Source organism: Hemiscyllium ocellatum, chromosome 9, assembly GCF_020745735.1.
Source record: "Hemiscyllium ocellatum isolate sHemOce1 chromosome 9, sHemOce1.pat.X.cur, whole genome shotgun sequence".
Classification (NCBI taxonomy): domain Eukaryota; kingdom Metazoa; phylum Chordata; class Chondrichthyes; order Orectolobiformes; family Hemiscylliidae; genus Hemiscyllium; species Hemiscyllium ocellatum.
Genome location: NC_083409.1, coordinates 96604435 through 96618794, shown reverse-complemented (window position 1 = coordinate 96618794; position 14360 = coordinate 96604435). Strand labels below are relative to the sequence as shown.

At 37.9% G+C, this 14360-nt stretch overlaps 1 protein-coding gene across 5 annotated transcripts in view; it reads left to right on the top strand.

The window, feature by feature from the left end:
* The window catches only part of LOC132818834 (coiled-coil domain-containing protein 18-like), a 164578-nt gene that overhangs the window by 27549 nt on the left and 122669 nt on the right, over positions 1-14360 (top strand). For 4 of the 5 annotated variants that reach the window (XM_060829960.1, XM_060829961.1, XM_060829958.1 and 1 more), the window contains exons 4-7: positions 7228-7337; positions 11620-11748; positions 13269-13365; positions 13450-13571. In XM_060829960.1, coding sequence (XP_060685943.1) covers positions 7228-7337; positions 11620-11748; positions 13269-13365; positions 13450-13571 — 458 coding nt within the window. The remainder of the gene's footprint in view (positions 1-7227; positions 7338-11619; positions 11749-13268; positions 13366-13449; positions 13572-14360) is intronic. The other variant, XM_060829962.1, reaches the window with a different exon arrangement.

Genomic DNA, 14360 nt, shown 5'->3' with positions numbered 1-14360 from the left:
CATTGTGGGTCAACCCAGAGCAGATGGACTGCAGCTCACCACCACCTTCTCAAGGGCAACCATGGATGGGTAATAAATGCAAGCCAGCTAGCAACGCTTACATCCCGCAAATGAATACATTTTTTAAGAATGCACATAGTGTACTTGTTAGCAGAAGTAAAGTCTGTGGATTAAAGGGGTGTGATGCAAAATATGGAATTAGCTCAGAGTGGAAAATACTGAGAAATAGTCATACAGCACCAAGGAGATCCTTCAGTCCAACTTGTCCACTCCAAACAGACGCCTCAATCTGATCTAATTGCATTTGCAAGCATTTGGCTCATATCCCTCTAAATCCTTCCCATTCATCTACCCATTCGGATGCCTTATAAATGTTATAATTGTATCTCTGTCCACCACTAGTTCTGTTAGCTCATTCTAATCACGCATTGTCATCTGTGTGAAAAAGTTGCCCCATAGGTCCCATTTATACATTTTCCCTCTTTCCTTAAACCTATGCCCTCTAGTTTTGGATTTCCCCACTGTGGGGAAAATGACCTTTGCTATTCACCCTAACCATGCCCCTCATGATTTTATAAACCTCTCTAAGGTCAACCCTCAGCCTCCAATGGCCCAGAGAAAACGGCCCAGCCTATTCACCTCTCCCTATAACTCAAATCCTTCAGGCCTATTTATGTCACATCATCAATCCAGGTAATCCAGGTTTACTCTACCTGTTATGATCATGTTAAAAACCTTTCCATTAACAGCACAGCAGTCTGCAGTCATCTGAATTCTGGGAAATTATGGATTTTTGTCACTATTTTGAAAGGACCCTTTACAAAAATAAAATCCCGTCTACCTTTTGTAATTCAAACTTCAAAGATGATGTATCTAGATTGTACACTTTTCTTCAAAGGGGCCACAAGAATTCATTGTTTTGAGACATCCTGACAGTGGGACTTAGGAACATTTAAACCCCATATCACATGATTGCATCTATTGGAATGGAACAAGCTCTTCTACTGTGCCTTCACCACTCCAAAAGAACATCACAGCAGAACATCACAGCAAAATGACACTAATTTTGAAGTGTCATCCCTATTATACTGTCAGAAGCATTTTGGCTTTCGTTCAAATGCAAATATACTTATAATAGAAGTGTCCTAGTGTTTCATCACAACAATTAATTAGATTTTTACCTCCTCCAATGTGGTGCACTTCCTTAAAGCACAAAAATGTGATTTCATATTTAGATATTGCAGCTGGTAACACATCTGATTTTAGTCATTTAACATGAGCAATTTTAGATAATGTATAATGTTAGAATGACAGTTGGAAGCAATTAACACTTCACTGAGTGTTTCTCATTTCCAAATTACTCCTCAACTTCAAGAATGCTGTTCAGATTTTGAAGAAAACTGAGAAACATCTCGGGCAAATCCTGAGAAGGAGAGTTGATAGTTTTTCAGACAGGAGAGAAATGTGCACAGTTAGTTATTGTTGGAAGCACTGGACTCTTTGATATGCCTGCACTTGATCATACATCCATAATTGAAAAGTTTGCAAATATGAAATTCTGAAATGTAATGAACAGTGTTATAGATGATAACAGAATTCAGGAGGGCTTATACCACGAAAGGGGAAAACATAGAGCACATGAAATATAATGTAAGGAAGGACAAAGTTGGACGAATTAAGAGAGGTATAATAAACTAAATGGTTTAATTTTCAAGAGGTGCTGGAACAGAGAGACCTGGGAAGTTCACAATACACAGCTTTTGTAGGATAAATTGATAAGATTGTTAACAGACATGCAGGCCTTTTGGCTTTTTAAGTCAAGGCATAGAATACAAAAAGGTAAGAATTTATGCAAAACTTTGAATTACTGGTTGGCTCTCAGCTGGATTGTTGGTTAAAATAACGGTGCATACGTTTAGAAGATGTCAACTTTGCACCCCTGATGATATTTCCCTATGTTTTTCCATACTGGTCGTTTTATTATAACATGCATTTCGTCAACACGAATTTGCTGTAATGCAATTGATGAATTACGGTTGCTTTTTCTACAATGCGAACTTCTAAAATATGTGTTGGCTGTAACGTGATTATAGTGCCAACACTTAAAACGCTGTTTCTAAAGTGCGATTTTTCGAAAATGTGGGGTTGCACAAGGACACAACCATTGAGGTCTTGAAAACTGGCTATTACATAGGATAATAAAAGAGACTTCGGTTGTCTGGATATTGTAGGGAAGCTGGGATTGGTCTCAGGGCAGAAAAGACTAAGTAGAGATTTAACATACAGTCAAATTATATGGGATTTTGATAAAAAATACATAATGCATTATGTTTACTTAGGTTACAAAAAATGAATAAATGAATGAATTTGAATGTCTCATGCATACTTTTTTGCAAATCCCAATTTAAGTTAAGTTGCACATCTTCGCATGTGGTTATTTGAAGCAAGTATCTGATTTCTACATCTGCCCACTAGAGCCAGACCCTTGTCCTCTAATATTTTCTTGGCAACCGCATTGAGGAGGATGCTTTATAGTCCTTCAAAGCACACATTGATATTGGGAAGCGGAGCAAACTGTTTTCTTCCTTTATTAGAAAATTCTGTTGAAGTCAACTTTTTGGTAACAGAGCTAGGATCTGAAAGTGCATACATCTTTTTCAAAAGCATAAGGGTTTTGGTCATTAGGTTTTGTGGTCACTTGGATTGCAAGCAAAGTGTGTTTCTCAAGGTGCATGCAAATATATGGCATATCGTCTTGAACTGTTGTAAAGAATTTTGCAGTAGTACGATCCCTGTAGGTAATCTTTCCGTGATTGAAGGACAAGAGTTCATGTTTTAAAACTTGTCCTGTAACAATTAAACTAAATTCACCATAAGTAAGAGAGTCCTTTTAAATGCAACTAGTGCAGCAAACTAAAGATAAGATACTTTCACATAAACTAAGGCAATTGAGATAGATCTTGCAATCCCTTTGTTGTCTCTTCCAAAGAAACATCACTTTTCATGAGATCCAATCCTGAAATGCTCCAGCTTTTCAGCAGTTGTTACTCTAAGTTGTATCTTCCAACGTCATTTGAAAATCGTCCCACCCAGTCTGAGTAAACCAAGCTTGGTGACTCCTTGTTCCTTAAATCTGCAAACAGCTGTCTGTTCCATCGTCTTCTTTCGGAACATAAAACCAGCTCTCACCGGCATGCAGGTACTTGATGCTAACTCATGGTCTATTCTTGTTCGACACAGCAATTACATTATCTGTACTGTCTGTGGTTCACTCGTGCTTTGCCTCTTTCTTTCTTGTTTGTTCACTGTGTCTTCAAGTATGATTGTGTGTATTTCATGCATACGATCTTTCTTGCTCTGTCACTATCTCTGCATTGAAGTAGGTATTTGTGTGAATTTTTTTCTCATGGACTTGTCTACAGTTAGAAATTTAGTCTGGCCACCATCCAGAGTATTTTGTTTCACCTTATGTTCTGGAAAGTTTTTTTTTAAAGCTTAACTGTCTTGTGAAGTTCTCGATTCATAACATTATATGTTTTGTCCTGTAAACTTTAGGTTATGTTATTGACAATTGAAATTGTCTTAGTTGTGTGCAAGTTATTCTTTAAGAAATGAATGACAATATTGAAACTTTATCTTTAGTGCAATGTCTCTACTTCCTCACCTTAGAGGAATTTAATACATCTTGATCTAATGTGTCTGGTGACTAACCTTAAATTGTTATGTCAGATATTTTTTGTAAATTTTAGTTCAGCTCAAAATAATCTGTGCTGAAAATACTCTGCCCTTGTGATTTAGCAGCTTCTTTTTTGTTAATCAAAAGCCTTTCTTTTCCAAGTGTTGTAAAGACATCCTTGCCCAAGAAATAAACCAATTTAATGTGTAGTCCAATGAAAACTTTGAATGCACAGGAATTCAGGGTCTTTATTTTGATGTGTCCATCTTGATGTACGTAAATATGCCAAACAGCTTTCATGAAAGCCCTGCCGATTTACCAAGCACCGAAGTACAAATTATTTCAACTTTTGCACTTAATAGATGAACAGTATTAGTCAAGGTTTGCTATGAAAAATAGAAACTAGGTGCAGGAATAGGCCATTCAGCCTTTTGGAGCCTGCTCGACCATCCTGTATGATCATGGCTGATCATCCACCTTCCTACTTTCTCCCCATTTCCTTTGATGCTTTTGTCCTAAAAATTATATCTAACTCCTCCTTGAAAATATTGTGTTTTGGCCTCAAACATTTTGTGTAGCAGACAATTCCACAGGCTCACCATTTTCTTGAAATTTCTCTTCATCTCAGTCCAAAATGGCTTACTCAGTATTCTTAGACTGCAACCCTTCACTCTGGACTTTCCCTCCTTACCTTGTCTTATCCTGTTAGAATTTTACAGGTGTTTATGAAATCTCCCCATGTTGTTCTTCTCATATCTAGTGTATTTAACAAACCAATCCTGTCTGTCTTTGTACATCAGTCCTGCCATCTCAGGAATCCGTCTGGTAAACCCTTGTTGCACTCCCTCTATTGCCAAACATTCATTCTTGGATAGGGAGACCAAAATTGTATGCAAACTCCAGGTGTAGTTATGCCAAAGCCCTGCACAATAGCAGGAAGACATCCCCTACTCCTGTGCTGTAAACCTCTTACTATGAAGATCAATGTAAGTTTGACTTCACTTCCCGCTGCACCTGCATGCTTACTTTCAGTGACTGATGAACAAAGGTCTCGTTGCACTTCCCCTTGCCCATTTTCTATCACTGTTCAGACAATTTGTCTTCCTCTTTTAGCTACCAAAGTGGATAACCTTACATTTATCCACATAATTCATCCGCCATGCATTGGCTCACTCACTCAGCTATGCAAATCACACTAAAGTAAAAACATAAATTGCTGGAGAAGCTCAGCAGGTCTGGCAGCATTTGTGGAGAGAAAGCAGAGTTAACATTTTTAGTCCAGTGATCAATCTTCAGAACTGGGAACCAGCTATTAGTAAAGGACTCCAGGGCAACTCCCTCCTGACTATATCCCACTCTTCCACCACCTCTGCTGAGTATGTTCTGCCGGTGGGACAAGACATAACCAGGGATGTTGATGGTTGTACCTGTGACATTCTGTAAGGTATTGTTGGAGGAAAATGATTAAATAAATCACTCGACACCCAAAGTCTACTTCCATCATCAAGGAGTTTATTGAAGTTACACTGGTGCGACAGCAACTCTGGAAGTCCAGAAACTTTTTTCACTGCAAGTGGAAAGACAAACTTTTTAATGTTTGTTTTCAGCCTGCCTTTGACCAATACAAACCAATCATATTACTAATTGATCACATAAGCATCTACTCAGGTTATTCATGTGACTGCATGGTCAGTGATTAGCAGCCTTATGGATGACCCTCAGTCTTCCATGATCTCATGATGTTTACCACACACTCTTAGCTCTATCCTTTGGCCTTTTACAATGTATATTATTAAACCACATTCCAATGCTTATAACTTCTGCACCTGTAATTCAGTCTTCTCTGTAAATTGTCAGAAAGTGTTGTGCTAGAAAAGCACAGCAGGTCAGGTAGCATCAAAGGAGCAGGAGAATCTATATTTCAGGCATTAGCTCTTCATCAGGAATGCTGCCTGACCTGTAGTGCTTTTCTAGTGCCACAATTTTCGATCCAACAGTAGTAGATTCGCCAACTTTAAGGGCACTTAAATGATCGTTGGATAAACATGGATGATAATGGAATAGTATAGGTTAGATGGGCTTTGGATTGGTTTCACAAGTTGACGCAACATCAAGGGCCAAAGGTCCTGTACTGTGCTGTAATGTTCTATGGCTGTGATCTTCAGCTTTGGCAGTCCTCACTTTCTCCTCCTCCCTGTAAACAATATGGGTGCCTTTTCTTACTGTCTAAGCCTGTCTGTCCAGAATTATTTAGTGGAATGTTTTAATATTTTTAAAGAGAAATTATATTTCAAAATCTATAACTATGTTTATCTGTATTATGTACTTAACAAAAGTAACTATTTGTGATGGATCTCAGATCTGAAATCAGCGAGGTATGGAATTCTTCTGTCAGCATTCTCAAGCATGTCTTTATCCAGCTGTTTCTGTATGAATAATTGCAAACTGCAGCTGCAGCTTGCAACAAGACCTTTTATCTGCTATCTTACTCTTATTAGCTTGGATGTATTCTGTCAACTAAGCTACAATTGTCCTAACGTATGGCTTACTTTTAGTACACTCAACAAGCTACTGCTTCAGCTAAAAAAAAGTCTTCATCAACATCTTATGTCAATTAAAACTCATGGGCAGCCATTTTTAGACCACCTTCAGCCAGCAGCCCCAACAGCATAATTCTATGAGTTTGGCTATGTCAGGCTGTTGCTTGACTAGTCAGGGAGTCAGTTCTCCCAATTTTCACACTAGCCGCCCAAAATTAATAAGTAGGACTTTGCAGGGTTGACAGGTCTGTTTCTCTCAATACGTTTTGATGCATTTTGCCCTAAGAATTGTATTGAACTCCTTTTTGTAACATTGAATGTTTTGATCTCAGTTGCTTTCTGTGGCAGAGAATTTAACAGGCTTACCGGAACTCTATCAACAAACACATTGAGTTAGATCCCATCTGCCACCCCCTGAGGAAAAAAATCAGGAAATGACATCACCACAGGAAACTATGTCATATTAGGAAATGACATCACCAACCCAAAGAAACCCAAACATATAAATAGAAAGCAGGAATTACCAGCAGTGCTTCGCCTGGAGGTCCACTGAAGATGTTACCTAATTGGGTCTGGAAATGAACCTTCCAGCTCAGCAAGCAAACCTACATCCAGAACCTCAACCTGAGCTACAAATCTTCTCAAAAACCTGCTGGCTGAAATAAATTCTCCTCATTCAAACCCAAATTGCCTCCCCATTATCCTTCTACTGTGACTCCTGGTTCAATACTCCCTGGTTGTCTGGAATATCTGGAAGATTGGATTTGTTTTTCCAGGATATATATATCTGTAGAGTTTTCATAATAGGTTTAGATTATTAATTTGATAGCTTTAACACAATTGTGATTATGTTGAGTGCCCATTTATTCGGGAAATTATATTAGAAAAGGATACTTTTTGAGATGGGAGAAAATTTTCAAAAGTAGACAGTGCAAGTATTCAAAATAATTTAGTTGTATTCATGTATGTCAAAAATGAACCCCAAATTTCTTTCATTTTTTTAACTCGCAGTTTTGTCATCTTGAACCATCTATTAATGAAAAGGCACTCCATATTTCTCAGCTAAATGAAGATATCTTGGGTTTGGAGGCAGAAGTAGAGGCTCAAGAGAAAGTTCTCAGGTAATTTGCAGAGCAGAGGTTCACTTTTTTTTTTCAGTTTTCACATGTTTTGGTTCTGCCCTCAACATTCCCTCGGTTGCAGGAGAGCTGGTGTTCTGGAGGAGTGTTGTGGCTAAATCACCACAAAGTACCTTTAATTTGGCTACTTATTGAGAAATCTCACAGCCTATCAAGTATTGAAACAATGATTTAAACTTTAATGCATGTAGCAATCAAAATAAGACTTCTCAAGTAAGCAAATTAAGCCTCACAACTCAACTTGACTATTAGCCAATTAATGGTGGAATTCAGCTACAATTCTAACCAAAAGCATCTGTTTTTGAAAGTGGACAAGTTTCGATCCTTGTGCTGTTTGTTCTTCAAAGTTCTGTTAATGAAGGGCTCTGGTGTTGGATTATTATACAGATTTTCGTCCTTCTGGTCTATGATGTGATTTTATTGATAAATCTTTAGATTTCTTTCATCCAAAATTTGATGACTGTTTTGCAATCTCTGAGACTGCAGCTTTATCCCTTATTAGAAGTAACTTCTTTGTTCTTGTTACATTTGGCTTTAACTGTCTAAGACGCGGCTTTCCTGTGATTAACTCCTTAATTTCTGGCAGTTAGTTATCCTTATGGCCACAAAGCAGCCAGTTATCAAACAGACATCAAAACAGCTTTATTCATGTATTTTTAACTTGCTCTATTCCCAGACATGCTAATTGCTTTCAGTTCCTATATAACTTTGTCCTTGTCTTTCAATAGTTTTATTCCAGACAGTTATTGCTGCTTTTTTCCATAATTAACACTTTATCTTTGTTGATCCTTTCAATCCATGAATAGTTATTTAAGTCCTGGTGTTGCCTGAGTCAAAAGATTCTAAGTTCAAAGCTCAAGAACATAGTGAAGGATCCTAGCATTGATGGATGTGCATAACTTCAAATGAGACATTAAGTGAAGATTCATTGACTTATTCATGTGAATGATACACTTGCACTAATTAAAATGAAACACTAGGTTCTTTTGCTATCCTGGTCAATATTCTTCCCTGAAACAAAACTGTTTTATCTGGTCATTCATTTACAGTTTGAGACTTTGCTGTGGATAATTAGACTGCTGTTAATAAATCACAGGATCTCTACAGTGTGGAGGCAGGCCAGTCGGTCCATTGAGTCCACACCAACCCCTCAAACAGCAACCCACCCCGCCCTACCCTATTCTTGCAATCCACCTAGCCTGTTAACCTCTGAGCAATATGGGCAATTCAGCATGGCCAATCCATCTACCTGCACATCTTTGGACTGTGGAAAGAAACCCACGCAGATACAAGGATAATTGGCAAACTCCACACAGACAGTCACCTGAGGCTGGAATTGAAACTTGGTGCTGTGAAGCAGTCGTGCTAAACACTGAACCACCCTAATAGTCCATTATCTATAGACTATTAATCCAGACAGCCAGGTAATGCCCTTGGGAGCCAGGTTTGAATTCTGACAATATTCCAGAGTAGTGGGTTGATTGGTTTGTGAGTTTGAGTTTTGCACATGTATTGATTAACTGGAAACATGGGTGATGTAGGAGTGTTGGCTAACAGATGAAAAGGACCATTGGTGATTTGCTGGTGGGAGCAAAAAATGTTCAGTTATGTGTAAGAGCTCTTCGAGATATAAAAGAAAACTAAAGGCAAAATAACACATGTCTGGAGCAGGGCTGTTGTGGCTTAGGGGTATCATCCCTACCTTATAGCTAGGAGGCCAAACTTCAGGTTCCACCTTCTCCGGAGACGTGCCATAACATACCTGGACTGTTTTATTGAGAAATAAAACCTGGAGTAGATTGTGAAGAGTTTACCAAGTGGTATTATCCCTCGACTGTATATCCAGAGAATTAGGTAGTATTCTGGGGATATGGATTTGAATCCTGTCAATCATCCAGAGTGGGAGAATGGTGGATTGATTGGTTCATGACCAGGGCTCTTGTGACACAGTAATATCATCCCTACCTATGGGCCAGACTGCCTGGATTCATAACACGTAAATTGATTAAAAACATCACACAACCTAGAGCAAGATGTGTCATACAGGAAAAAAAGGATCAGGAATCCCCATCCATTTCCTACCTACCTATAGCTAATAATCAACTGTAGTATTTGTTTAACTGACCAAGCAGAGCTCAGCCAATATCACAGCTCATCTGTAATCAACTGGTGATGTGGAGGTGCCGGTGTTGGACTGGAGTGGACAAGATTAGAAGTCAGCTGCAAATGTGTTGCTGGTCAAAGCACAGCAGACCAGGCAGCATCTCAGGAATAGAGAATTCGACGTTTCGAGCATAAGCTCACACAACACCAGGTTATAGGTGTCACCAGGTGAGGGAGCAGCACTTCAAAAGCTTGTGATTTCAAATAAACTGTTGGACAATAACCTAGTGTCATGTGACTTCTAACCTATAATCAGCTGTCTCTTTTATGCACTGCCAAAAAGTGAATTCTGCTTACCTACTCAGCCAGTGTTAAATGCTTTAAAGTTCATTTATGAGACTGCTGGTAAGGCCAGCAAATGCAATCCCTAATTACCCATAGGAAGATGGTAGTGACCTAACTTCTTGAACCACTGCAGTCCAGCCTCCTGTTGAATACCTTGCTGTTGGATTCCACTTGAGAAGTTAACATTTCATTGTGTAATATCTAGTGGCATCTGCAGGATGTGATGAAGTACTAAAATGCAAATTCATTTTTTAAGTAAATTAAGAAAATAATTTTCAAAAATGTGACTGCACTAATGTTAATCTTACTTTGAAAGCTATTTTGTTCTGTTTGTGACATGTGGGCTATTTATATAAATAGGGCTGGGTGTACACAGGTTGGAGGGTGCTGATTCAGTCATTACTTGTCCACATCACACTAGGGCCTAGGGGTTTTATGGAAAAGGGGTATTGTGGGCCAGAGGATCTGGGTTCATGCCCCACTTTCCCTGGAGGTGTGTCTTAACATTTCTGAACAGGTTGATTAAAAACATATTTTTAAAGTCTCATTCTTGGGTCTTACAGAGCAGTTCAAGAGACTGATGTCTCTGGAGTAGAAGATCCAATTCAAATCCCAGCATCCCGGTGGCAGTCATGATGTGTTGGAATAAGTTGATTATTTTTTCACTGGTGCTGTTTAGGCTTGCTTGTTATATACATATTGGAAAGCCAGCACAAGTCTGTTGATAAAATGACACTTACTGACATTGGTGGTTTGTAACAGATTAGGAGCAGGAATAGACCATTTGGCCCTTTTGAGCCTGTCCATCATTCAGTATTATCATGGATGAATGTCCAACTCAATACATAGTTCCCACTTTCTGATCTTTATGGAGTCATAGATTCATACAGCACGGAAACAGATCCTTCAGTCCAACTGGTCCATGCCGATCTAAAACCGAACGTCTTACTTGACTGCATTTGGCCTCTATCGCTCTAAAGCGTCCCTATTCATGCACATATCCAAATAATTTTTATATCTTTTTAAATGTTGTAAATGTACTCGCCTCTACCACTTTGTCCAGGAACTCATTCCATAAATGCATCCACTCTGTGTGGGGGGAAAAGGTTGCTCCTCTGGTTCCTTTTAAATCTTTCCTCTGTCACCTTAAACCTATGCCCACAAGTTTTGGCCTCCTTTACTTGGGAGATCTTGGCAATTCATCTTATTTGTGCCCCTCGTGATTTTATGAACCTCCATAGGGTCAAACCTCAGCCTCCGATGCTCCAGGAACGAAAACCTATTCAGCCTCTCCTTTATAATTCAAATTTTCCACCCCTGGAATTGTATCGAAGTCCTTCCTTTTTGAAAATATTCAATGTTTTGACCTCAAACAGTATCTGTGGCAGTGTTCAGGTTCACCATTCACAGTGAAGAAATTTCTCCTCATCTCAGTCCGAAATGGCCTGTCATGTATTCTTAAGTTATGATTCCTAGTTCAGGACTCTACCATCATCGGAAATATCCTTTCTGCATCAACCCTGTTTAATCCTGTTAGAATTTTGGTGGTGTCTGTGAGCTTTAAAGCTGGGAGCTAAACATTTGTAATGTCTCAATTTGTGATTAAATGTAAAGCTGAAAAAATATTGAGTTCTAGTCTCTTCATAAACTGGCTGCAAGAAGTTTAGCAAAAGGTCTATTTTTAGAATTTTAATTTAAGATCATTTCTTTTTTGTCGTGAGCATTTGTGATAAAGCCATTGAATTTGCCAGTTCTCATTTGTAAAACTCCATAAACATTTACGTATAAAAACTGTCTTTTTTTCTTTCTTACTAAGAGTTGCAGAGGAAAAATTAGAAGAAAGTCAATGGATGGTGGCTGAGAAGGAAAAACTCTTGGAAAAGTTATCTGATGAATGCAAAAGAGTAAAGAATGAACTCTATGAACAAGGTCGACGAAGAAAAAGGTACTGATCAACAGTGAAATGATCTTTTTGTCAGAATAACATTTTATTAAGTTAAAGGCAATTCATGCCTAATGGCAGTTGCTGTTATATAGCAGCTGTTTAGAAGCTTGCCTGAGTGATGTTCTTTTTCAGGTTGTCTTTTGCAATTCAACAACTGGAGAGGCTGGTTCACGCTGCCCAAATTTCCATAGGTATAATGCTGCATCAATTAAAATTTTACTTTTATGTGGAATAAAAGTAGAAAAAAGAATTCTGCAGCTTTGGGGAAATCCAGTACCTGAGTATTGTACTGACACACATTTTGATTAAATTTTGCTAGTTGTGGAAAATAGGCATAATGTGGTTTATTGAAATCTGGAACAGTTTCAATTAGGAAAGGTTCCAGTCTGAAAATGAGGGATGATACATCAGGGTATCCATTTGAGATTAGTAATTGAGGGTGAAGTTAAAAGGAACAAGTGATTTGATGGGAATGGAGTGTTGGTGCTAATAAAGAAATTAGAAGGTCTTATTTTTCTCATTATAAATCTTTTTCCAGCTGTATCAAGCCACAAAATGTTGGGTTTGACATTTATGGCGGATGAAACCAAAAGTTTGTTGCTTTATGTATAGAACATTTTCTTGATGAGAAAAGTAGTTTGATGTTTTGGGGTTTTAGTTACTTTTTAACAATTGGAAGAAAGAGTTCAGAATTCAGGAGGCTTGGAAAAGAGACCCGACCTTCCATTTAATATTTAATTGGGGAGCTCACTGGACATAAATTGGAAATCTAAAATGTTAGTAGATTTTCATAACACCTGGAATGCCAAAATCAAGTCAAATAATTTGCACCTCATGTTGGAGAGGGAACCACTAAGACGGAGAACAAGTGTTACCAATGAGATCAAGTTGCTGAGATTGTGTGTGGAGGATCTTGGGTGGGTTTACATATTGCTTTAGCGTAGTGATAAACTTGCATGTGAATTTTTGACAAAAACAAATTTGACAAGCTGTGATACACTTCAAATAATATTTGCCTGTTGATCACAGTGGGTGAGACTGCATCCATGGAGAGAGAGCAAGCTGAAGGTTCGAGTCTGGATGACTCTTCTAAAGTCTTCTAGAAGAGTTACCTAGATCAAAATGTTAGCTTGCTCTCTCTGACCCACTGTGATCTCCAGCATTTGTTGTTTTCGGTACAGCGTCCACCATCTGTAGTTATGTGTTCCTACATTTGGCCTATTGATATTGCTTTCAAATAAAGAATAACAGCTTGGGAAACAGAACTGAGCTAGAACAAAATTCAAATAAGTACTTTTATGAGAAGAGAGAGTATAGAAAGAAATGTTTGATGGGAGAAATACAATATGTTTCACAGAAAACTTGCTTGATTTGTGTGAACTCCACCACCACTCATATTCTTACTTTTGTTTTGGAGATTTAAAACTAGAACATACATGTTATATTGGAAAAATACATTTCTATACTTCAGGAATATGACTGTAGTGACATAAGTGCAACTTTTTGTTTGTTCTAAATAGAGCTGAACAACAAAGAAATGAAGCGCTTTATAGTGCTGAGGAACTTTCTGCTGCTTTCAAACAATACAAGGAAAAGACCACGGAAGAACTTTTAATGGTGAGGGAGGATGCACCTTAGTTGTTCAATGTAAATATAGAATCTGCAGAAATGTTTAATTTAGTTTTCTTCTTTGTATTATAGTTTCAAGCCAATGAACAGGAATTGCAGAGGCGTCTGGATCAGTATGACAAGGACAGAGTAGAGTTATTTGAGAAATGTACGATGTTCGAAAAAGAGTTGGAGAGCAAGAATGAGGAAATCAGGTTATCTCTTAATCATTCTTATATGCACTGACTTCAACAGAGAAAATTAATTAAATGTTTTTTTTCTTCAAATTTCCTACTTTACTGTTGTCATGCATACGTCACCACTCGTACACAGTTCCAGTCACCATAACAGTGGCTCTCTTAATGTCTCTTTAAATTGGCTGTCCATCGTGGGCAGATAGAGAATGAGATTTACACTTTCAAAGCTAATCCCAATACTTTCTCATTCAAATATTCATATGTTAACCCATACTGTAGTAGGATTCAATGAAGAAAGTTTTGAAGATTAAACTACTAATTGTAATGATTTTTGCATGGTTTTCTTTTTCCCTCCTCAGCCTGAAAATATTTGTTTGACTGATTGTAACTTAGCATTTTTTTATAATATCAACTTCTGACACATTAACAAGTGATTTTTGAGACTTAAATAACCAAGGTATTACCTCTCAAACGCTAACAGATTTACCAAACAGCAATTCCCCTTTTAAAACTACATCTCCATCCCATCATATTGTGATTTTATAAATGCTGTATAGCTGATGCTTTCAAATGTTCCAAATAATAGATTTTAGCATTATCGCTGCTGTTTTATTTTGGCAAAGCAATAGTCTTGCTTTAATTCTCCAACTACTTTTATTCATATAGCACCTTTAATTAATAAATTACCCCAAGATGCTTCTCAGAAGCATTACAAAACAAAATATGACATGGAACCACATCAGGAAATGTTAGATCACAAAATATTTAGGTTTTAAGGATTATCTTCATGAAAATGAAGTAAGGACG